Source organism: Coloeus monedula, assembly GCF_965178545.1.
Source record: "Coloeus monedula genome assembly, chromosome: 21".
NCBI lineage: Eukaryota > Metazoa > Chordata > Aves > Passeriformes > Corvidae > Coloeus > Coloeus monedula.
Window position 1 is genome coordinate 6,213,882 of NC_138801.1, and position 25,055 is coordinate 6,238,936.

The 25,055-nt window shown below is 48.5% G+C and overlaps 3 protein-coding genes across 3 annotated transcripts; 1 reads left to right on the forward strand and 2 right to left on the reverse strand.

The window, feature by feature from the left end:
* Window positions 1-1,633: 1,633 nt before the first annotated feature.
* LOC309580790 (mitochondrial adenyl nucleotide antiporter SLC25A25) lies at window positions 1,634-11,418 on the forward strand (the record flags this gene model as incomplete). The annotated part of the gene is made up of 10 exons (XM_082294999.1): window positions 1,634-1,792; window positions 4,313-4,439; window positions 4,529-4,616; window positions 5,381-5,492; window positions 6,212-6,370; window positions 7,126-7,278; window positions 7,383-7,490; window positions 7,732-7,899; window positions 8,373-8,523; window positions 8,951-11,418. The coding sequence occupies 10 exons, from the start codon at window positions 1,634-1,636 to the stop codon at window positions 9,133-9,135; spliced, it is 1,410 nt and encodes a 469-aa protein (XP_082151125.1). The 3' UTR covers window positions 9,136-11,418.
* A 2,203-nt stretch (window positions 11,419-13,621) lies between these two features.
* Window positions 13,622-18,409, reverse strand: LOC309580850 (alpha-1-acid glycoprotein-like; the record flags this gene model as incomplete). The annotated part of the gene is made up of 6 exons (XM_082295092.1): window positions 13,622-13,751; window positions 15,181-15,284; window positions 16,037-16,147; window positions 16,920-16,993; window positions 17,645-17,787; window positions 18,305-18,409. The coding sequence occupies 6 exons, from the start codon at window positions 18,407-18,409 to the stop codon at window positions 13,677-13,679; spliced, it is 612 nt and encodes a 203-aa protein (XP_082151218.1). The 3' UTR covers window positions 13,622-13,676.
* Window positions 18,410-19,612: 1,203 nt separating this feature from the next.
* LOC309580841 (alpha-1-acid glycoprotein 1-like) lies at window positions 19,613-21,883 on the reverse strand. Its single transcript, XM_082295082.1, has 6 exons — window positions 21,749-21,883; window positions 20,935-21,077; window positions 20,640-20,710; window positions 20,256-20,360; window positions 19,947-20,047; window positions 19,613-19,743 (listed from the first exon to the last, which is right to left on the reverse strand). Exons 1-6 carry the CDS (start codon window positions 21,857-21,859, stop codon window positions 19,681-19,683), a joined length of 594 nt encoding a protein of 197 aa, XP_082151208.1. The 5' UTR covers window positions 21,860-21,883; the 3' UTR covers window positions 19,613-19,680.
* Window positions 21,884-25,055: the final 3,172 nt, after the last annotated feature.

Consider the following 25,055-nt stretch of genomic DNA (forward strand, 5'->3'; position numbering starts at 1 on the left):
AAGCTTTTTTTTTTTTTTTTTTTTAAATCCTTGAAATTAAGCCACTGATTAAATATTCCCAGTTTGTGTGATTGACATGCAGCTCCATGAACAGCTCATTACAGACCTTGGCTTTGTTTGAGGAACAAAATACCACAGTAAAGATGTTTGGGTCCCCTGTGCATGAGGGCCTGAGGGGAGTGCTGGTTGGACTTTGCTCTGCCAGGCAGGCTGTTCAGACACAGCAAACACTAGAAAATGTTGCTGTGTCCGCAGCAGTGGGGAAGACTGTTATCTGGTCTGGCTTGAACCAGTTCAGCAAACACACTGTGTTACTTCTAGTGCAGACAGGATTACAGCGTTTGGGTTACTGGCAATGGCTTTTTGCATCTTCCTTGTGTGGTAGCTTCTCTCTGATAAATACCAAGACTTTAACTTTATGGAAAATTCATGGTAGCAGTCAGTGATTCTGTCCTGAACAGCATTGTTGCCTGCTGCACATTGGAATCTCTCTGGAGAGCTAGGTGTTACTCCATGCCTCAAACTCCACTAAATGCTCAGAAACCTGTAATTATACCTGCATTAAATGGTGCTTGTGCCACCCTCCCTCCAGCCTGGCTTGCTCCTAATGAGAGCTCAGGAACTTGCTTTACAAAGTGGTTAAACTGTCAAGGGTAGAAACTGGAAAATGTTGTTCCACCCGGGACACTTCTTATAGCACATATCTGACTGCAATGTTTAATTGGAGTCAGAAGAGGATGAAAAATATTAAGCTGGTGTAACTGCTGTGTGGATGCTTAGCTAGGAGGCTTAGAAGCAGCTGAGGCTGTTTTGAAGCTTGCCCTTGATTTGGGCGATTTTCTCTGTATTTGGCTCAATGACAAACCTCCACAGGCTTTATTGCTGCTGTGTTAGTAACTCTGGAGTGCTACAGCGGGGAGAGATCTTTGTGTGCAGGGGTTGTCTCCTCTTAGCTGGCACAAGTGGTTTTGGGAGAACTTGCAACCAAAGTCAGTCAATTCTGGCATAACAAAATAACCTTGTAAAAGTGGAAGACTTTTTCTTAAACTAGCTATCCTAAACATGCATTAAAGCAATAAGTGGCTGGCATCCTGTTCTTACTGCGCTTTAAAAAATTAATTTTTGGGAAGACAATGATAGTCCTCCTGTGTTGCATGGTGGGAGAGGTTGTGATCAAGACTGGTCCCCACTGTGCTACCTGTGTAAATCCCCAAAGAGGTGAGAACAGCATAAGAAAGGACTGATCACATGTAAAGAACAGCGAGTGTCCTGGCCCTTGGCCAAAGCCTCTTGGGTTAAGAGAGACACCCGGTAAGGGTTAACTGGCAGCGAGTGTGATTAAGGTACCTGGGTTTAATGGGAGCCAGGTGTTGAGCAATGGGAGGCAGCTCACGTGTCTCCTTCGTATCAGCTGGGTGGGACTGTACAGCCCCGGTTTCCCTTTTAAGTAGAAGGGCAGGGCTTGTGCAGCCAATCCCACTGGAGCCAGGCTCACTCATAGGCATGTGTCATGAGACTTGCTGGTATTTCCTTTCCACTAGGTACTGAAATTAGCTCAGGGGAATCACTCAGTTTTACTTCCCTTCCTTGCTGTTCGGACTGAGCAGGGCAGCTGAGTCTCGGGCTCAGAAAGATGCTCTGCCTCTGTCTGTACGTGCCGGTGTTTGGGGAGAGGCAGACAGAGTTTGAGTACTTTGAGTCGAAGGGGCTCCCAGCTGAACTCAAATCCATCTTCCGACTCAGCCTCTTCATTCCTTCCCAGGAATTCTCCACCTACCGCCAGTGGAAGCAGGTATGGCCCTGAGGGACGAATGGAAGGGAAGGAGTGAGTGATGGAGGGGTGGGTGGTCTCTAATACCTTGAGTGGCTCGCTTGAGAGGGGGAGAAGTTCATGATGGCTCTGTTGTAATAACTGAGTAAAGCATGGAAACACTTCTCATGTCCCTTGGCAGGGATTGCTGAAGCAGTGTGTGAACTCTTTTCTTTTTGATTCTTTTGTTTTGAATTGGGTGAGATCCCGGTGTCTATCAGACTGTTTAAACCAGTTGGTGTGAATTAAATAGAAAAAAGGGGTTTTCCAAACAATGGAGTCTTCTGCTTCTACTGGTCTGTTCAGATACAGCGTTTCACATCCTCTTCCTCCTTCTTACATCCTTCCACCTGCCTCCTTCTGACAGCAGGACTGTAATGTAGAGTCAGCTGAAGCTGGTGAAGGTGAGCAGGTTTGTGCTGTGAGTGGGAGAGCAACTTTGAGTGACTCAGCCAGAGGTGGGTGGGCTGAGCTGGGGAAGGTTGTGCAAGAACCTTTTGCTTTGCTGTGGAAGGGAGATGCACTAAATCCATGGAGTGCTCCATCCTAATGTGTCTAGCTCTTGCTTTCAGCTTGCTGCTACTTTTTTTTCATGACCAGGCTGTCAAGGGCCCAGAGAGCTGATTACTGATCAGCCAAGCTGGGGAGGCTTTTTACACCTCTGTGCAGAGACATGGAGAGCAGGCTGGAAGGTGTGTGGGTTCCCACAGTGTGCTCCAGGGGCTGTGACTGCAGGTGACCACTTCTGCAGCTGAGATAGCTTTAATGACCAGATTTCACGGTTGCTGTTAAGAGTGAAGAGGTGCAGACAGATATTTGTTCGCACCTCCAGAGAAGATGCTGGGAGCTTGGCTTTCTCACCCCTCACACATATGCTGTGGGTTACTGTCAGGCAGGCAGCGTTTTTGTGCTGTGATTGTGGGAGAGGAAGGTGAACAGGGCAAAGCTTTTGCTGCCTGCAGTCTCTCATCACTCTTGGTGCATCTCTGCAGTTGTCGGGGTGTGCTGAGAGAGAGGGAGCAGTTGCACAGTCACACCTCTCTTACAGTGCCACCGAATTATTAATGCCTGTCAACTGGTTGGGGGTTGCCAGTGAGAGGGAAGCCCTGATTCAGCAGTTCAAGCCCAGTGTGCTGACAGGAGAGGGGTGTTGGTCTATATTTAGCCTATGAGTTGAATGTGAGGTCGTATCTGAACTTCACAACGGTCATATGATAAATGGCAGGTTAGGAATACTGGGCATACCTCGGAGGTCAGGGCAGCTGGGACAGCACTTTCTTATTTAAGGTTCATAAAGTGATTAGGAATAATCCTCATAGCATTAGGACTAAAGAGACAGGACTTGGTGGGTGAGAGAGAGAGTTTCAATAGCAAATCATTTAGTACTGAAGTAATTTTAAATTGCACTGAAACAAAGACGGCTTATGAAGGGGACTGGTGGTCATAGACTGAGGACATACCACAGTGATTTTAGGCTTGCCTAATACTTTGAAGCCTAAATATTGAACAAGATACTGGTGAACAGAGGGTTAACCCAGTGTTTGATCTCGGCTCAGAGCTTCTTTAACAACCCATCTGCTGTTAACATAAATGTTACAAGAATTAAACCAAAGCTTTGGGTGATGCACTAGACTGAATCACACCTCATTGAGTGTTGCTCACTGTTTCATGTTGGAAAAGACATAAAGGCTGTCAAAGGCAAGTGACTGAATCAGAAGGGGAATAGGAACTCCCTGAGCCACATTCTTGCAGTCTGGAGATCACCTCACCTGTCAACATGCAGCTGTGTGCCCATGGATAGGACAGTCCATGGGCTATTGCCTCATGTTACAGTGAGTTAATTAGTCATTTACCTTGTCCTAGATGTCTGGCATGGTTTGATCTTGATTTTAGCTTTGTCCTACTAAGAACCTATTCTTGCTCTATATGCATCTCATGGAAACTTGTGTAATTAAAGCACATAGCTTCAGGGTGCCTAAACCAGTTCACAAAGGTTTTTATCTTTGGCTGTGTTCGCTAGAGCTGGACAGGCTTTTGCTGGTTGGAGTTAGTTATTGCCAGAGGGAACTTAACTTCTCTAAGGATTGTAGTAGGCACAAATTCCTTCTCCTGTTCAGTTTTTTTTATTACCTGAAGTTCTGTGATTCACTTTTTATGGAAATCTGTTGCCTCATACTTAGTTCAAGAACCTTCATAAGGGCTTTACAAGGTGTTAATCAAGATACAGTCCTGAGATTAGACACATGACACTAGCAGAATATCCCTGATAAAAGCACGAGGCATTCCATCTGTGTAATGGACTTTGGGAAACAGTTGGAATCAGGTGACTTTTCTATGCTACTGCATTGCTCAAATCTCTTGGAGGAATTACAGTTCTGTCAGCTACTTTTTGGAGAAAAAGTCAAAGTTGTGTAGGAAATGTTTTTTAAATATGGTAGAAGGGAGGATAGATCTGTCTGAATGAACAAAGGAACTGACATTTCTTGGTTATTTTCTGAACAGAAAATTGTGAAGGCTGGAGACAAAGATCTGGATGGACAGCTGGATTTTGAGGAATTTGTTCACTATCTCCAAGACCATGAAAAGAAGCTGAGACTGGTTTTCAAGAGTTTGGATAAAAAGAATGATGGTAAACACCTTTCTCATGCTCACGAGTGGACTCTGGTGCACGTGTTAGCCTGTAATACGTGTCCTTGAGCTCACTGGGTATCTTTGCAGGCCGCATCGATGCACAGGAGATTGTCCAGTCTCTCCGGGACCTGGGAGTCAAGATCTCTGAACAGCAGGCTGAGAAAATACTGAAGAGGTGAAGATTCCACTGGTTTTTCTGTTTTTTGTTGAGGGAGTTAGAAAGAAACGTAGGGACACGGAACCCATCTCTTTTTCCCCTGTATGCACTTTGCAGAGACTTTGGCTCCTCCCTTTTTTCCTATTATTTTCCATTTTGATTTTTCCCTGTGAATTGACATACAATTATAAAATCATAATGCTATATTGAGAGTTACTGTCAGTCTCTCCCTGACCTGTTATGGGGAAGTGCTTGCACCTAAGCTGATTTGCATCCTTGTCTGATTGTCCTGCTGCCCTGATCTTGCTGCTTCGGGGAGGGACTCTGCAGAGTGTTTGCTCTTTGCTTTATGCGTGTGGCACTAACATGTTAACAACCACTTATTTGTGCTGTTTTTTTCCTCTTTTTTTTTCCTCTGCCACCTTCCCTCTGTCTGTTTGCCTGTGTGTCAGAATAAGGACGGGACACTTCTGGGGTCCTGTCACCTAGTAAGTATGATTTTCCCTTCAGTGTCAGTTATGTCCCTAAATTTGGTAGGAGGGGGTGCAAATACTGTTGTGGGCTGGTAAGAAGGGAGAGAGAGGGGAGGAGAGCCCACTTCTACCTCTGCATTGTTTGGTGAAGAGAAGATTTCCTAGGTTTGTCTTGTGTCTCTTTAGAAGTCTTTTAGTAGTTGCTTTGCAAAGCTCTTTTTGGTGTAGGCCTGGATAATCAAAGGGAAGGGGACGAGGAATTTGTCACCCAGTGGGATTCTGTTCTCACCTGATGATCAATCTTTTTAGCATGGATAAAAATGGGACAATGACAATTGATTGGAATGAGTGGCGAGACTATCACCTGCTGCACCCTGTGGAGAACATTCCTGAAATCATCCTGTACTGGAAGCACTCCACGGTAAGAAATAGTTCCTGTACAACACGTCCCAGTGTTTGCCCAGCTTCTTGGTCCAAGTCCTGGCCCCCAGGAGCTGCTATCAGCAGTTCCTATCTTTCTCTTCATGGTTCATAGCTGCCCTGTAGCTGTGGAAACTCAATTGCTTCCTGACCGCTGCTGTAATCTTGTCACCTATCACTGTCACAGCTGCTGGCACAGGTGATGACGACTGCAGTACTGCAGGGAGACGAGGGTGTTCTCTTGGTGTGCACCTCCAGGAGCTCCTGCCAGTGGCTAGCCCCAGCTGGTTCAGGACCTGTTAAAACTAGAATCTGATTGCACAGCCAGCCATCCTTCCTGGAGATACATGTATGTGAATAGTATGTAATGAGATTTAACTGGCAGCGAGCTTGGAAGGTTCTGGAGAGGTCCAGCTTTTTTGCCATACAACTGCCTGCAGTTGGTCAGTTTGTTCCTAAATACAACCCACAGTATTTTGATACAGACAAATGTTCAGCAGTTGCCAGGTTCTTGGAGAGAAATCTTGACAGTTTCCCCTGTGACAAGTTCTAGCAGTGACAGCTCCTGTGGCCAGGCACAGCAGTTAGTGGCTGTAGATAAACTGCTGGCTTGGAATAAGCATATTCTGTACTTCAGCACTTGGCACAAATAAAGAGCAGTAAAACTTCAGCAAGATCACTGGCTGATGAAGCATTTCTCAACATCTTCTACTTTTGCAGATCTTTGATGTAGGAGAGAATTTGACTGTCCCTGATGAGTTCACTGTGGAAGAGAGGCAGACAGGGATGTGGTGGAGACATCTGGTTGCAGGTGGAGGTGCAGGTGCCGTGTCCAGAACCTGCACAGCTCCCTTGGACCGTTTGAAAGTGCTCATGCAGGTATGATGGAACGGTTCCAGTTTGTTTAAATGCCTGAGCAGATTCCTTTAATATTTATGGTTACCTGGGAGATGATAATGTTCATCAACACATTCAGCACTCTGGCCAATGTTAATCTCATCATTCTTTTATTGCTATTTTTAAAAGCATTTTGAATTATTTAAGTGATCAAAGTCATATAAAAAAAAGTTATTATTCATTGACTAGAAAAAGTACAGAGAATCTTTTTGGAGGTAGACATGTCAAAACTGTCAGTAATAACTTTTATGGAAAACTTGGGTTTTGGTGAAACAGGTTAAAATCCTGCATTCCTTTGAGAGACCCTGAGGCCATGAGAGTTGAAGTGAACATGGTGGTCAGTTGGCAGAGCTTGTATTCAGTACTATCAGCATTAGAAAGAAGGTGGAAAATACTGATTTTAGTCTGCTTTGTCACTGCACCTGCTCTTGAACCATCTGAATTGTTGATGGGTAGTTGATCCTATGCTAGGTATGGGAAAAAAACAGCACACTTGCCTGTTTAACCTTTCCTCCCATTCCAGAGGGAGATATTGATTAGATTCATTAGTTAATGGTAGACTTGCCAAAAAAGAAAAGAAGCTTGGTTTCCTATTGTAAAAGTTATCTGGAAGGGATTAAAGCCTTGGCAAATCTCTGGGTAAATAAAAAAGCGCCCTTTTGTCCCTGGATTACAGAAAAACGTTGCACTGTCGTAATGGGGACTGGAACTAATCCAGGCTTGTCTCTCTCCTCCAGGTTCATGCCTCCCGCAGTAACAACATGTGCATCATTGGCGGCTTCACTCAGATGATCCGGGAGGGTGGCCCAAGGTCACTGTGGCGAGGGAATGGCATCAATGTGCTGAAGATTGCACCCGAGTCAGCCATCAAGTTCATGGCCTATGAGCAGGTGAGGGCACAGACAAGTGTGACTGCAGAAGGACATGCTGAAAGGAAAATGCTGGCTGAGATAAGTCATGGAGCCTCAATATCTGTCTGTTGTGGCTTCTGCAGATCAAGCGGTTCATTGGTACTGACCAGGAGATGCTGAGGATCCACGAGCGGCTCCTGGCCGGTTCTCTGGCCGGGGCCATTGCACAGAGCAGCATCTACCCCATGGAGGTGAGGCAGGAGACTGAGAGTGCAGCCCAGGAGGGCTCATGGGGAGGGGCAGGGATGGGGAGATGTGGGTAGAACAGCAGCACTGTGATATTTAATTAATGAGTTCTCGGAGGTGGTACCAAGTAGTATTGCTTGCAGGACACTTGCTGTGGTCCTGACAGTCGTGCTCCTAAGAATGATTTTGTCTGTACATTGTTCTCCTGCTGATTCTCATAGGCCTTCATGCTATTTATTCTTCTAGGTTCTGAAAACACGGATGGCTCTAAGGAAGACAGGACAATACTCGGGCATGTTGGATTGTGCCAAAAACATCCTTGCAAAGGAAGGAATGGCTGCCTTCTACAAAGGCTACATCCCCAACATGTTGGGAATCATTCCATATGCTGGTATTGACCTGGCAGTCTATGAGGTATGAAGCCTTTAACCTGTTGTTAGGTTAAGCCTAACAATTATATGTTATTGCTAACCTGTTGTAGGGCTGTGCTGCTTGTGTGGCCTTACCACTGTCAGCCCTATCAGTCACAACAGGAGTTTAAGTAATTTATCAAAGCTTTCTTGAACAGCCTTATGGGGCACAAATGGATTTTTTTACTCAAAAATGGCCTAAAAGATAATCCAAGATAATAATTCTATTTCATAAACCATAGTCAACATCATGCATGGTCCCTTGTTTCTTTTCTTCATGAGAAAATTGCAGCAGAAAGTTAAAGGAGGGATTTTCCCCAGGCACTATGGCAGCAGCAGCTCAAAAAGATATGAGAAGTCCTCTGCTTCTGGCTGAACTTGAGTGGAACTTTCTGGGCCTTTACACTAGGTCTTTCATGAAATGTGATACTCCTTTGCTTGCCTCTTCCCTGCTAACATTGGGCTTGTTCCTTCCAGACACTGAAAAATACCTGGTTGCAACGTTATGCTGTCAACAGTGCTGATCCCGGGGTCTTTGTTCTGCTGGCCTGTGGCACCATCTCCAGCACCTGTGGACAGCTTGCCAGTTACCCACTGGCCCTTGTGAGGACACGCATGCAGGCCCAAGGTGAGAACTTTTGGAACAGTGGGAACTCCTGCCTTGGTTTCTGAGCAAGGCTGAAGGTTCTCTAGTGTAAACATTGCAACAACAGCCTCAGCTGGCCCACGCAGCTGAGCTGTGAGCTGTTTACGATGCTGCAAGGGGACAGTGGACTTCGTGCTGCCCTTCTAACCTCTGTGGCCAAGGACCTCCAGGACAGAGGTTCTGTTTTGCTCAGATCAGCAGTTCTGGGCTGAGGGCATCTGCAGAGCAGTTTGAGAAAATCCTTGCAATGTGGAGCACGGAATGGGTAGCTGAGAAGTTAATGCTGTCCCCCACGAAGCACCTTTGCTGTGGGAACATCTGAAAGCACATGGATCAGAACTGCTCTTAGAAAACAAAAGTGTTTTCACCACGTAGTCTGCATTATTTATTGTGGCTTTCCCTGTTGCAGCTTCAGTGGAGGGTGCTCCTGAAGTGACCATGAGGGGACTGTTCAAACACATACTGAAGACAGAGGGAGCGTTTGGGCTTTACCGGGGTCTGGCGCCCAACTTCATGAAGGTGATCCCAGCTGTGAGCATCAGCTACGTGGTGTATGAAAACTTGAAGATGACTCTGGGCGTGGACTCGCGGTGACCAGGAGATGCTGAGGACTCGGAACTCTGAAATCTTGGGATGTGATCTCAAGACGTATAAGCCATCTCTCATTCTGTGAATGTGTCGACACTAAGCTGACTAAGCAAAGCTGTGAAATCTCAGATTGTTTGTGAGTCAGTAAGGAAGGGGGAGGGGAGGATCTGGTGTCCTTTGCCATCTTGCTACTCAGAGCTCCACATAAACCATCACGGGGTCCTTTTTGTTGGGCCTTTTGGGAGACCAGGAGATGAACTCCTGGGAACTCTTAAGGCGGGAGTTGCTGAGGTCAGTTCCCAGCAGTATGACGGAGTAGCGAAGATTTGGGTTACAGGTCTGCTCTCAGCACGTTGCCTGTACAGAGTGGTTTGCCTACAGATAAGCACCTTCTGACTTGCTGAAAGAGCTTCTTTTTTCATTCAGAGAGCTGCTTTTTCCATTCAGTTGTTTAACTTCCTACCCATTGTTTAAATTTGTACAAACCTTGTGTAGGAGCTGCTGCCACACCAGGCTTTTTATGTTTACAAGTATTCCTTTGGGTGGGAGACATTCACGTTCTGCTTCCAAGAATTGACATGAAATGTAACTTTGATCTATACTGGTTTGGAGGGCTGGTGGGCAGTGGTTTATCAAGCCAGGCTGAAGGTTACTTAAACCAGCCTGATGAAGAATTAGGATTATTTATTTTTTATAGGTTTAAGTGTGTCTCATAAACCTACTAACAGGATGCACTTACTAACAGAAGCAGCAGACTAGAGCCTGCATGCCTGTATCGTTTGCATGCCGGGATTGGCTTGTCTTATACTCTGCAGGGGCTTGGAAAGGGGAAGGCAGGAGGGCCCTGGGCTGCCCGGCTCATGTGATGCATGGCTTTAGTGAACAAATACAAAATAACTCAGATCTCCTGTGCAGTTGTGCTCCCAGCACGACATGAGAGCCCCTGTGCAGCGTTGCATGGACCTCTGAATTCCATCCTGCCTGGTGCCGAGGAGAGCTCGTGAACCTTTTCCAAACCCTGTGCCTATGCTGCTATCTTATCTCTTTAGACCTCTTGGTAGATCGATGTTCAGGTTTCCATTGGTGCGATGGAGGCCCCAAGTCAAGAATGTCTGCTGTGGGAACAGGTGTTAAGGAGAGGGGCTGGCTGTCACTGGGAGAGGTGAGCTTTCAGTCCTGAAGACATACTTGCTTGTCTTTCAAAGGGTGCTTTTCATAAGGCTAAGGGAAAGAGATGGCTTTAAAATTTCTCTGATCGCATTATGGGCTGCTTTAGTTAATAGGATCCAGCTTCTGAGGCCTGGGAGATCCTCACCCAACTTTTCATTTTGGGTAAAATGGACCAGCATTGCATTCCACTGTTTTACTGCTTAAAGCATATTTATTTTGTATTTATTTGAACAAAGTTATGTCAGACTATTTTTATAGGTTTGTTTAAATATTGTTACTGTGCTTGTATTTCTTCTGTTTTAAAAAGTTCTCTATTAGTTCTCTTACATCACACAGCTGAGTCGTGGGGAGGGATGCTAAAGTTACTCGTGTACCTGCCCTCTGGGGCTTGAGCTGCCTTTCCCACGCCTGGGTTTGTTGCTGGAGGACTTGAGCCCAGAGAAATTCTGTAGCAAGAAGCCATAGGAGAGAAGGGAGCAAATGAGGAAGCAGAACCTTGGGGAGATGGTGCACGGTGAGGCTTGCCTTAGTTTGGAATCGCCTCTGTGCACGGTGGAAAGGCTTTGGGTGGATGGCTGAAGTTGGGAAGTGGAAGGTCTGTGGATGCTGGGTGTCACAACAGTCAATTAAGAGCGCTTGGGGGAATTTTTAGGTAAGGGGGGAAGAGAGAAATCTCAGGGACTAAAGACAATACACGTTTCCAGAGAGATGGAAGGAAACTTGCACTTGGACATGAGCTGCTGCAGTTGTGCTTTGAGGCTGAATCAGCAGACCCTGCTGCTGAGCCAGTGCTCATCACATGCAGGAGGACATGCGGAGATGTGTGTGAGAAATCGGAAAAGGATTTGCTAGCACTCAGCAGCTGCTTTTTTTCTGACAGATTTTGGTGGTTCATGGAGAGTCTCCGAGGTGAGAGAGACTCTGCCTTGACTTTCAGTGCTGTCAGTAGTAGTCACATGGAAATCTAACCAACAATGGATTAGTGATACAATTTTTTCCCACCCCCCTCTTCCTGAGACCTGTCATAAATTCTGCAGTGGCTCCTTCCTACCAGTGTGGCCTAATGAGAATACGAATATCAGAATGCAAAAATCAATGCAAAATGACAACCATCTTTGTAGCTGTAACCACAAATTGTTATAATGCAAATCTAACTTGGATTCTTCATGTAGGGAACAGTCTGCTAATAAAGGTCTGTTGAAGAGATAACCATGTCTCCATCTCTTTCTCTGTGGTGTATTGGTGCTCTTTGGGACCAGACTCTTCCTTGGCTAATTCGCTGACACTGGGAAGGATTCTCACTATGAGGACCTGGGAGAACAGAATTCTTAAAGGCAAAGCCAGCAAGATCAAGGTTAATGATAGTGACAATGAGTCAGGGATGTTCAGACACTGTTCACCTGTCTCTGAGTGTTTCTGGACTTTGCTCATCTATGCAGTATCCACAACACTCCATTCAGAGAAGTGAATTTCCCAGAAAACCTGAAAGCTCTGCAGTCCAGTTATCCCTGTGAAAGAACCTGGCTTATATGGTTTTCAAAATAAAGGCTTTGCACAAGTTTTTTAAGGAATAACAACCCAGCCAGGAACTACCCTTGAAGGTCATTCAGGAGCCATAGCTTGTAGTGCAAGTGGCTTCTGATTTGTGTAAGAAAACTTGCTGTGGGGGCCAGACTGGCTTTGTTGGTTCCTTATGTCTCCTGTAATTCAAGGCTTTTATTCAGCTATAAATCTACTCATAAAGCCTAGGTTTTTGTAATCTGAGCCACAGCTCTTCAGTGGTGTCTGCTGAGATGGGCCCTTTAACCACAGCACTGGGGGTTGCTGCCAGCATCCCCTCAGCCCCTTTGCCCTCTAGAGAGGTCGGGGAGTTATGTTTCACATCACAAGCTGATAAAGAGGTGGGTAAAGCAAGGGCTGGCTGGATACCAGTGCCTCGAGACCTGGAGGGAACGGGCTGAACTTACTTTTTTATCCTGCAGAAAAGCAATCTCAGTGGTGACCTCACTGTCCACAATTCAGGTGGGGGTTGGGCTCTGCTCCCAGGGAACAAGGGACAGGATGAGAGGGAATGGCCTCAAGTTGTGCCAGGGGAGGTTCAGACTGGACATGAGGAAAGATTTGTCAAGCATTGGAAGGGGCTGCCCAGGGAGGTGGTGGACTCACCATGCCTGGAAGTGTCCAAGGAATGGCTGGATGTGGCTCTCAGTGCTCTGGTCTGGTTTACAAATTGGGGATGGGTCACAGGTTGGACTTGACCTTGGAGGTCTTTTCCAACCTTAATGATTCTGTGATCTTGTAAAAATTCATTTTTGCTAGCGCAGTCACTCCAAAGGCTTAACACTGAAATTTTGCCTGGTAAAGGCAGCTGGTCAGACGCAGAGCACCCTGGAGCTCCAGGGGGAGTCACAGTTGTGACTGCTGCCTTCCCTCTAGCTTTTCTCATTTTCTTCCTTTTTAAGGAAGAGAGATATTTTCAGTGCTTAATTACTAAGTTAGAGCTGATACTGAATTACTCTCCAGACCACACAGCAGCAGCAGCAGCAGTCTCTTGTTAAACGCCCGCTTCTACAATGGCAGTGATGGTGCTGTCCTCCCTTTGGGGCTGGGATAAGGGGTGTATGAGGTGCCTGACAAGTGCAGGGGTGCACTGGAGGCATGGAGAGCAATATCGTTCTTGGCACTTCTCATCTCCAGGGTGTTGAGCTTACTGAGAAATGAGAAAACATGACCTCTCTTCTGGGAAACTAAAAATCCAGGCGCGGTTGGGTTAGCACCCCTTCCCTCTGGCAGGAGGGTAATTTGTCAGTGCAAACCAAACTTACAGATGGACATTAGCAGGGAACACTTGCCTGGTCCAAAGGCTTTGGGCAGGAACATCTGTCCCACCTTAGCTACCTGGCAGTCAAGCTGCTGTCAAGAGAATTGGGTGGTTCCTTTGAGCTAAGCCCCCTTTTCCTCAGGCTGTAGTTACAGATAAGTTTCCCGCCTTCTCTATATCCCAGTTACTCCTCACATGCCTGGTTTGTTTAAAATAGTTAATGATTGCCCTCTCCTGGTTGGCCTCTCTCACTGCTGCATTGCAGCGCTGCTTTTTGGCAGAGCTCTTTTCCAAGGTCAGTGGGAAGCTCCGGGTTGACTCTTGCAACTCCTGCCTGGATGACACAAGATGAATTGGGCGTTCGCTCTCTTTTTGCAAACCCCACTTCTGACCTCTTCAGAACCCTCTGCTCTCGCAAACCCCACGTCTGACCTCTTCAGAACCCTCTGCTCTCAAAAAATTTGGCACCAATTTGCATCTAATTTGAAGAAAACATTTATTGCCCAATGTGGGGTCAGTTCCCTGCACTCCCAGGCCAGGGAGTACCTGGAGCAGGTCATGCTGTGCCTGCAGCCACAGGCTCTGTGTGTGGGCTGTTGCTGCCTTTGTCTTCTTTCACTTGACACACCTCCTGTCAAAACAACAAAAACAGGGTAAGTGAATCTCAGCAAGAGAGAATTTACTCAAGAAAGAAGTATTTTCCTTCCCCCTTTTAGCTGATTATGTCTAAGAGGAGCTAAGGAAGCTCAGGGCTTTGCTGTGCTGGCCCAGACACAGACATTGCTTGCCCAGATGCTGAGCTCCTGCTGGTGCCATTTTCCAGGCCTGTGCTGGAAAGAGGAAACCAAGTTTCTGGGGCAAAGCTGGGCTATGTGTGCTCTGAAGAAAAGGGGGAACTCAGACTTTTGGGGGAAATAAGTAAAAAGCTTGTGCTGCTCAGGCACTCAGCATAGGTTAAATTCTGTTAATGCCTGCAGCTGGCACAGGGCTTTGTGAGTCGGCTCTGGTGCTCTGTTCACATCCACCTCCTTCAGCCTGATGACAAAGGTCCCCAAAATGTTTTCTGTGTTTAATTGGTTTTTTACTCCTCGGGTGTAGTGGCTAACCTTGGCCAATAACTGCCAACCCCAATTGTACCAGAGCTTGTAAGCACAGACAGTCCTGACTTATTCCCCTCATTTTGCCCAAATTTAAATGTGATCCACCATGTGCAGTTAATGTAGAGGAGCTGGGCTCTGCCTCCCAGCTGCTGCTCGTTTGCTAAATGGGAGAGGAGCCTGACCCTGCCCCAGCCCCAGGTGCAGCCCCATTCCAAGGGTTTCACTCTCTGCCCCTACACTCTCTGCCTTTGTCCTCTGTTCCCCTGAACCTGTGGGGCACAGTTTTAGAAGAAGCTTCTTGAGGGTGGATAAAGGTTGGGGACAATGTTGGATCCAGCCTGGCAGCCTGGTGTAGGGTTTTGGGCACCTCTGAATACTCAGAGCCTCCTGATGTGGATGAGCAGATGACCAGGATGGAGCAGCAAAGGTAAGATGTTTTTCACCTTCACTTTGCAAATGGGAGCCCCTGTCAAGCTGACTCAGGGTCTGGGTCATTTGCAGGATAAAATGTCTTGAAGTGGGTGGCAGAGGTGAGGACTGGACCTGGTAAATATTTTAGTGGAAAACCTGAAGGAAAAAAATCACCTGCTCTTTCTGCAGCTCATGGGGGCACCTGGTCCTTGCTGGGGGGCAAAATCAGGGGTTTCAAGGCAAAATCAGTAATTTCAGGGTAAAAATCCCTTGCCTATCCCCCCCCCCCCCCCAGCAGGGGTAGACAAGCTGTTACCAGGGTTCCCAGTAGAGATGCTCAGGTGTAGTATTTGCTTTAGGGGTGCTATTTTAAACCTCAGTTAAAGCAAGCCTGTGGTTATTTAATCCCCTAAATCATTTCCACCACCTTGAAAATGTCTCTCCAAGACCCCAGTTTGGCAGCCAGAGGTGCAGCTTGGCGTCTTGCACCCCTGCCTGGAGGGGGCTGTGGTGGCTTGCTGACCCTGGCCCCCCCAGAGGGCCCAGTACCGTTTTCCATGGCGCATACACGATCTGCTCTGCCCTCAGCCCCAGGCACTTGACGTGGTGCTCAAATTCCTCCCGATCAGCTGTGCTTATGCTCAGGTTCCGGGCTGGAGAAGGAGAAGGATTTGTCAGGTGTTAGATTTGTTGGACTGATGGCCTCAGCACAGCCCTTTGTGCCACAAAATGCTGCTCCCCTTCCCCACCAGTGCTTGCTGTGGATGTGGTCTGTGTGGGGGTCTCTCACCCCCATAATGAACACACCTGAACAAAACCAACCTTGGGCATCACTTGTTTTAACCCTCTCCCAAACAACTCTGGTCCTGTATGCTTAAAGGGGTTGCAGGATGGTCTGAACCTCCTGGGGTGTCAGGAGGGACTGAAGCTGAGCGTGGAGGCAGTTCTCTATATGTGTCTTCAAAATCTCTTAAAGCAACTGCTTTGCAGCCTGGCAAGATGATGGAGTCAAAACTGCTGCTTTATGGGGTTGTAGGTAAATCTGATCAACTTTAGCACTGCAAAGCCACGTGCTCTGCCCAGGGAGGTAAGTACTGAAACATCATGGTTGGCTTGAAAATGTTGAGATTTTACAATGATGTCGATGCTGAATTGTATTTGCTTCCTGTTCTTTGAGTATTTATGTCATAAGTGGATTTGGTCTTTAACTTGCTCTTTTCTGCTCTGTCAAGAGATATGTGGGGTTTAATGGGGTTTGCAAATCCCATAACCCCTGGAGCGTTGGTCTCAGAAAAGTCACTGACTGTTGGTGAAACCAAGTTGCTGCATGGTTTTAGTTGATAATTTTGTGTGTGTTTGGGTGTTCCATGAGAGCTTTAAATTACTTTAGGATGGAGTTTCATACCGTAGAGATACTGCCCCAAATATGTCCTTTCCCTCTGCATTTGGTACTGGATGAGTAAAAGGTTTTCAGAGCTGAGGTTCATCAGCATCCCTTCAGTTTTCTGGGTCTTGGCTTGGAGAGAACAGACACAATAATTCAGATTTTCAGTGCTGCAGCAGCAATAAACTCCAGCCCAGGTGTGGGCAATGTCAGTAGTCCCTTGAATTCAACCCTCAGTAGCAGGTGAGGACAAATGTCTTGAAATAGGGTGACTTTTTTGGTTCTTGGTTTATATAAGTTGTATTTCTTAAAGATGGGGCTGGGGTGTGAAAGAGCCAAAGTCCCTCAGCTCCTGTCCTGCTGTTGGAACCTTGCAGTTTGGGGGTCTGTAAGAACAGGGAGAAACTGCCCCCTGCTCACAGCAGTGCTGTTGTGGCTGGGTCGGTGCAAACTGTGTCCCAGGGGGTTGCAATTCCCACCCCAGATTGGCTCACCCCGCTTCCTCAGCAAGGAGGAAGCAACTCAGAACGAGAGGCTTCATTAATTCTCTGAAACCTGCCATGAGTGTTCCCTCCTTTCCCCAAGGGATTGTGAAGTAACTTCACAACCAGGATGGTGTTCTCCTGCAGGGGTGGCAGCAGGTTTGCTCCTGGCACAGCATTACTCTGTGGGTTTAATATGGCTGGGTGGTGGGGCTGTGATCCCAGGGGTGCCCCAGGAGTGGGAATAAACCTGGGTGCCCCTGGGTTTGGGGAGCTGTTTGGAGCCCACTGAGGCTTCAAACAGGCAAAGAGACTCAGGAATAAAATGCATTAGATAATGTAAAACAGGGACATGGGCCCTTTGTGTGTCTCAGTCCATGTGAAACCGTGGGCTGGGTGATAACCCCACCCGCGCTGCTTACCGTGCTTCACCAGCGTGGTGTTACTGCCAGTGATTTCCAAGTAAGTGAGGTTGTTGGTAAAACATTGGTCCCCCCTGGAGAGAGAGGGGAAGGGGGTGATGCCATGGTCTGGAAAGGACCGGCAAAGCCCCGGTCCTGACCCCACATCGGGCACCTGCCACCTCCTCCCCAGGGTTAATTTCTCTCACTGTTAAAATCAAGGCATTTCTCCCGTGCCTCTGCCTGACCTCCAGTGGCAGCTCGCGGTCTCAGCCTTGCAAATGCTCCCCCACTCCTTGGTGGTGAGACATTTTCCACCCTGAAATAACTGAAACCTCAAAGTGCTGCCTGCATTGCCACAGAAAAATTCATCCCCTGAAATTCTGACCCTGTTGGGGAAACAGCTTTTGGTGCCTGGCAGAGTCAGCAGCCACGGCACAGGGACTTCTGGAAAAGTCTCCTCTCCTGGAGAGGTCTTCTCCTTGCCTTCATCCTCCATGCCTGCAGGGCTTGGTGCCTGTGAGACCTCTGTGCCCTGCAAAACTTGTCTAAACTTGCGGTCTGTTGAAATAAATAAGTAAATAAAGGGGATGAGGAAGAGAGAAGAGGGGAGAGGGTGCACAGAGCAGGCAGGAGAGACTCCTTTTGAAGAAACCAACCTGGAACTGTGCTCGTATCTTGTGCTAAAAGATTTTGGGGCTGTAGCAGGGAGGGGATGGGTTGAGAACCCAGGGACTGCATCTTACACAGCCACGTAGTGGGTGATGAGCAGCTCCTGCCCACTGGCACTGGGCTCCATGTGCAAGTAGGCATGGTCGATGAGCAGCATCTCCACGCGGTGCGGGGGGAATTGGGCAGCCCCTGCCACGTACAGCCACGTCCCCAGCAGCTGTGGGGAGAGAGGGACAGGGTGGTGAGGGTGAGATACCCTGAGATTTCCACCCTCCCCGTGGCATAATTGACATTGATGCTAGTTCTCCCTCTTGCATTTGCAGCAACAAGGTGAAACATTTGCAAATGAACTGGGGGAAAAATAAAATAGCTGAGTGTGGGGGCTGGGAAGGGTGCTGGCACTGGCTGTGGGTGCCCTGGGTGGTGCGGCAGGGTCAGGACAGTCTGACTTTGTTGGGGGGGATTTGCACCAAAAAATACCCATCCCACCTGCCTTGTTTCAAGGTCACTGTTGGCAACCTGAGAAAACTGGGTAATTCGAGGATTTTTGGACAGCAAACGTTTCCTGTTTGTTGCAGGTGTTTCTCTGACAGCACCTTGGCAGATGTGCCAGGGGAGCAGGGGGGGGACAAGGTGGGGTATTCCTCTTTCCCAGGAGACAGTGAGGCTTAGCAGAGCACCCTCAAGCTGATTGCAGGCATGGGGCAGCCCCCTGAGGCTCGTGTGTCTCCTACCTTGGAGGCCATGGAGTTGTCCGGGCGTTGGGCTCCGCAGGGGACAGCGTCTGTGGGCAGCAGCGCCGTGAGGCTGAGGATGACCACGAGCCCGGCTGTGTCCATGGCTGTCCGAGCACACTGGGTGAGCACAGTCCTGGACAGACGGACGCTGTTGGCTCCTGCAGCTGCACTGGGAGGGGACAGGATGTGCCCAGGGCTGCCGGATCTGCACTGGTGTCGCAACCGGTGCCTTTTGGGGTCGATGCCCAGGGAAGAGCCACGTGCTTGGCACTTGCCCCAGCCTTGGATGGATGTGGCTGCTGTTGGCAAGTGTTGGTAGGAGGAGGCTGTTGGTGATGCAGTTAACTGCATTTAAAACTTAAATCTGCCCTAAATTTCCCCACTTTTTTTCCTGCGAGCAGATGCTGTAGTCCCATCTTGCTCTGCTAACGAGATGTTGTGCAGCCCTCCCAGTGCTGGCTTCGCTGCAGACACCCCCGCCCCCCAATCTCAGGCAAAGCCCAAGGGGCTTTGAAGAGAAAGTGCTTTTGCCGTCCTTGCCAAAACTGGCTTTAAAAGAGGTGCTTATGGGCCTCAGAGGTCACCCTGTCCTGTTGGACACATCCCTGTGGCGGCTCTCTGACCCTCCCTGTCCTGCTGTTGTCCCTGTGTTGTCAGACAGGCAGGACTTGTTTCTTTGACATTTTGTTTGCCTTTTCCTCTCTGGCAGCAGAGCCTCCCTGAACCCTTTGGTCTGGCTCTGGGTAATGGTTTTTCCCATTGTCTCCCCTTTTCCCTCCTCAGAGACACCTGGGGAAGGTGCAGTGTCACCTCTTGTCACCCCACCCTGCAGTGACCCCTGCACAAGGCTGTGGTGTAGATGGAGCCTTGTGGGATTTGGCTTGAAAATTGAGGGTGGGATGTTCAGGTGCTAAAAGTGTTGTGGTGGGGGAGACTCAAGGGGGTTGGCAGGTTTGTGTGTTACCCTGATGGGTGGGTGCTCATGTCCCAATGTCCTGAGGCTGAGAGGGTCCCCTGCCACCACAGAGCTGGCGTGAGGGATGAGCATCTCTGTGCCCACTGCCACACTTTGCCCTGGTTGGATTTTGTCTGGTTGGGTTTTTTCTGGATGTCTTTCACATCTCTGGGTGGGTTTGGAGATTCAGCACCATGGGCATGGCAGGCAGGAGGGGGTCCCAGAGAAGATGGAGCAGGAACAGCCAGTGGTAGAAACAAAGGAATTTATTTTGGGCCCAGTTGAGAACAGTGAAACTGGGTGTTTAATCCAGGAGGAAAGACAAAAACATGGATAGATAAGAAATCCTGAGGCTGTGCTGAGCCTGGCTGGGGCTGGAGGAGGATGAGGATGGAGCAGCTGACCCGGTCCATGGGGGTTACCCCGTCTGTGGAACTGCATTGCCTTCACCCGTTTGCTTCCCGGGCAGGGGACAGGCACGCTATGGGAGAGGGGAGATCGGCTCTTGGTGCTCCCTTACCCCAGAACCACCAGGAATGGCTGGGGGAGGATGCTTGAGGAGGTTTGGGGATGCACAGTGGGGATGCTGCGCTGGGGGGCTAAACTTAATTCCCCCCAGACCCCCATCCCAGGTGGAAACAGAACCTGGCCTGGGGCTTATCCACCCCAGGGAGGGGTTTGTACCTCTCTGGAAGTGTAGAACACATCCTCCTCAGTGAAGCCCAGGCAGTGCAGGTGGGCTTTGAATTCCTCCATGTGCTCTTTGCTCACATTGGGTGTCCGTGCTGTCAGAGAAATGGAGAAGGGGGGGAAAGAAGTGGTGTTTTAGGGTTGCTTTGCTCCTGGGTGATCCCCATAGTGCAGATGGGGAGCTCACTGCCTGTCCCCATCTTTCCCCTCTCTGTATCAGGGGAAAAGGGGCTTTTTGCCCTGCTTGTGAGGACAGGAGATGTCTGTGCCCCTTGACTTGTCCCTGGGAAAGCATCTGCTCACCTGAGAGGCTCAGAGTCGGGAAGTCAATGTTGATGTGGTTCAGGATCAGCAGGTCTTTGTCACTTTGGATTAGTCTGGCCATGGAAGCTACCATGTTATTATCAACTGGAAGGTATGGAGAGAGTGAGATTCCCCCACTGGTGAGAATCCACCCCATGCTGGGGCTCATCACCTTTATCCTAGCAACTCATCCCAGTGGGGACCCACAGTACTGCCATAGACGTGGTGTGTGGTGGAAGAAATCTTTTCACTCTGCCTCCAGACATGATTTTAGGTGTAAAAGGCTCAGGGTGCCAAGTACAGGGAGGCAAGAAGCACGAGGGTCCAAGGTGTGGCTGAGTCCCCCCACCCCATCCCATCCCTGTGCTACAACTGGAGCTTTACCGTGTATCAGGGTGGAGTTCTGGTGAACGACCTGGACCTTGCTGGAGTTATTCACCACACATGTCTCATTCCTGTGGGGCAGAGAGGTCAGAGGGTGCAAATACCCCCAAAACTGCCCCAACCAAACCTGAGGGATTTGGAACATGAGCAGGACTGCAGAGCTTAAATAAATGTGGCATAACTGCTCTCCAGCGCCAAATTTGTGGGGTGTTTCAGCCCAGAGGATGACACCAGAGGGTAGAAATGCCCCTGGGGATGGAGGAGCCAGATCAGGGGGGTGAATCCCTGTCCTTACATTCTTATCATTTCAGTGACGTCGAGCTCATCTTCATGGCTCCCGGGAGAGAAGGAAAAAGCCTCAAATGTCACTGCTCTCATCTCTGCCAAGTGAGGGGGATACCTGGAGGCACCAGCAATGTAGAACCACTGTCCCAGGAGCTGCAGAGGGGAGCAGAGTGGGGAAGGTTGGAGGGGCTGTGCCAGGTTCACTCCCAGGCACCCTGTGAGTGAAAGCAAATGCTGTGTCTTATGTCCTGCTGTCCCAGAGCCAGGAGCACCCCCGGTAGGTGACTGTCCTGGGCACGATCCGGGCTGGGTGAGGGTCTCTGAGTTTTGTCCCCTCTCTGTTAAAGCACTGCTCCAGCTCCCAGGATGGCCAGTTCTTTCTTCAGGGGTGTCTTTCCTGCTCCATGCCACGCTGTCATTGCTTTCCTCCCATTAAAAGCTCCCAAGGGATTAGATACTGTTTATGCAGTGAAGGGTTTGTGGATGGAGACTCGTGACCTGAGTCACCATCACTTGAAGGACTTACAATGGCGTGGTGAGGCACTGGGATGGTGCTGCCCATCCTGGTTTGCAGGGAAATGGAAGCAGGACCCCTAAAAGCACCTGCTCATGAGATTATGGGTGCAGAGCCACAAGGCTTAACCCCTTTGCCGTGCTCCTGTGCAGCAGTCTGGATTTTTTTTTAGGAAAACAAGCATGGACAGGCAGTGAGAGAAACACTGAGCTGCCAACGCTCTTCCCATAACCTCCTCCCGGATCCATAAGAACTAGGGATGGTGATAGGAAACCAGAGGATAGGTGCCTCAGGTGAGGGCAGGACTTACCCAAGGGACGGTGGTGTTGTCGAAAGTGATCGGGATGAGTGGGGCGCAGCTTGGGGGCTTGGTGGCCAGGATGAGGGGCAGCCCCAGGAAGAGGATGAGGGTGGCCAACATCTTCTGGCTGTCCAGGAGGATGCTCCTGCTCTGCCAGGCTGTTGCTCAGCTCTGTCCCGTATATAGGGCTGCCAGCAATGCTGGACATCCCCAGCACCAACGTGCCTGCTCTGCTGCCAGGCTGTTTGCTCAGGCATGAAGCAATAGCAGGTGGAAGAAATTCAGCTTGCAAAATCTTGGATTTCACCAGTGTAAAAAGAGGAAAGAAAACCTCCCACCAATCTAATGCTTCACCAATGCAGGCTTTTGTTCTCAGAAACTGCAATTAATTTTGTGGGTGCCTGGCAAAGTGCTCGGCAGCTTCAGGTGTGTTTGGAGACCTTGGGGACGCTAAGGGCAGCAGGACATGGCTTTCCTCCACAGGGCAAATAAACTGTTATGGAGATGGCTGGTTGGTAGCTTTAAGGGCTTTGGTCCCTGCTGGCCTCGTGTCCCCTTGGGACATGGGGCTTGCACGGGGGTTCACGTGTGCTCTTAGGAGTGCAGATGCTGTGGGGGATTCCATGGGGAAGGGGCCTTGGGTATATGAGGTAGGGAACCCATCAGTGCAGTGGGCTCAGACTTCTTAAAAACCGTAAATTACAACTTCTTTAAATGCAGCATCTCCGTATTTGACAGTGCCTTACAGCTCCTCTAATACTGGCATCGTAATTAAGTGTGGTGATTAATTAATTAAAGGTGTTTGCTCTCACCCTGCCCTCAGCAGCTGCTTCAGGATCTGTGGCTCATGGGAGGGACAGTCAGCCCCAGGTAGCCGGGTTTTAGTGCCAAGGCGGAGCTGTTGCAATCAGCCAGCAGTGCCGGGAAGGGGCAGAGCAAACAGGGCTCAGCCCCTTCCCGCTGCCCTGTCGCATCTGGCACCACCCAAAGCAGCTCCTGTGCTGCACCGTAACAGGGTTTTCCCCTTCCCTCCCTTCCTTCCCTTTGCTGCCCTCTTTTTTCGCCCCCTCCCCCTGCTGTTGCACTCATCTTTCCCCTTTTTTCTCCCTTAGTTTCCCCGCTCTTCCTTTCCCCTCCACCCCATTTTCCCCCTACGTTTTTCTTTCTTTTTTTCTTTTCCCCTCTTGCTCCCCAGCACTGTGGCAGGATGGGGACATGGATGAGGCACAGCAGTTGGGAGCCATTGGGATCTCGACCTTGTTGTGTGTTTGGCATCATCCTGAGGGTTGGGCAGGTCATGCAGGGACTGGCAGGTTTGGCATGAGGAAGGTTTGGAGTGTGGGTTTGGTTCCTCAGATCACTTGGAGGAACCCCTGGGAAATGGGATATTTCTGTGCCTCTTGCCCACCTAGTTTCTTATGAAGAACCAAAAAAACCCCTGTTCCAGTCCTGTTTCATTGCCTCAGTTTTAAATATTTATTTAAAGTAAAAAAAAAAAAAAAAGAAAAAGAAAAGGGAAAAAAAAAAGCTTTAATGAGAACAAATGGTAACTGAAGCCTTGAGAAAACACAAAACCAATGGCATGGGATGAGAGATGGAGAGACCTGGAGTATGGGGGGTGTGCAGGGAGGCAGCGAGTGATGGGTGGTGGTGGTTTTGGCCTGGGGATGAGGTATTTCTGGCAGGGGCTGTGTGGAGGGCGAGGTATTTGGGACAGATTATGTTAACCTTTTCCGATGGTGGCTGGGAACCAACCAGCAGGCAGTAGTGACCAAAAAAAAAAAAAAAAAAAACCAAAAAAAAAAAAACCCCAAAAAACCCACAAAGAGAGACTCACAGATAATTTTTTTTTCCTCAAAAAAATAAAATCCATAGTCCATATGAGACACGAAAACTCCAAACAGGCACTGAAGAGTTTCTGATACAGTACAGCTCTGATTACATCAATATTATTCCTTATATAGAATTAAAGATTACCATAATTATCCTCTTAAAAAAAATTCCTCCAAATTTACATATAGAGACTAAGTGTCTACAAAACTTAACAAAACAAAACCCTTCCAAGCTCGGCTGGGTTCTGAAACAAGGTACCATCATGTCAGTCTTGACAGAGGGGCCGAGGGAAGAGTTGCAGAGCTGGGTTTAAACGTGAACTTAGCACAGGGAGTCATGTGGGCAACTCAGTACAGCCCGACTCAGTACATGACAACCGACTCCAAAGGAGCTCTCTGAGGCTCAACACTTCTAGATGAGATGTGTCCCTCACTCCCCTCCCAAAGCAGTGAAGTGCTGATCAACAACAACAACAAAAAGCAAATTTGCGTGTAAATTGTCCCGTAAGTGATGTTGGCTGTGGTGTGAGTTGTGGTATTGACACCCATGGCCACTGAAGGATCCCTTTTAAGGTGGCTGTTTCTCTGATTTAGCTGTAGAACACGATCTCCTCTCTTCCCAGAGTGATGATTCTATGGGGCTTATTTTTGGGTCTGTGGCGAGACATTGTAGCACCTTCATAACTTTAAATAAAGTCATATAACACACTTTTTTAAGAGCACCAGAGATTTCACAGTGAGAGGTAGAAACAAATCAGACGAGCCCATTCCCTCTCTCTATTTTAGCACCAATCTCCTCCCCTCTCCTCTTTCCATTCCCCCTTCTTTGCTTCCTGACTCTCCCCTACTCCAACACCACACGTGAGAGGGAGTGTTGATTAAACTCATGGAAGGAGGAACTTGGCTTTTTTTTCTTTTTTTTTTTTTCTTTTTCTTTTTGCTTTAAATAATATAATATATATATTTTGTTTCTTCTAATATTGCACATCAAAATGCTTCCTGTACACAGAGCAGCCAGATTCAACTTGCAGCTCCGCCTGGGAGACCTGATGCAGCACATGGCCGTCCAGAAGGCGTCAAGCTCTGAGAGGGAAGCTCTATTTTTTTAATTATTTTTTCAATGGAAAGAACATTTGGTAACTTAGGAACCAGACAAAAATGGGTGGGTGAGTGGGTGGGGGGGAAACAATGAAAAAACCCACACGCTGCAAGTCGCTTGAGGTTTCTCTCAACGTTTTCTTTGGTCATGGAAAAAGCTTTGTGTGTGGAACTGCAACATCCAGTCCCCTGATCCTTTTTCACTGCTCACGTCCTGACTGACGCCCGCTTCCCTCATGCCCTTGTTCTTCCTTCTTTCAACAACTGGCTGAGTTCAGTAGATCATGGGTTCTTGGAGAACTTGAGCCAAAGGCTGGAGCAAGAGTTGACCTAAAAGATACAGCCCAGCTGCCCTTGCTGCAGAGAGGTGGGAGAGCCCCTGTAAG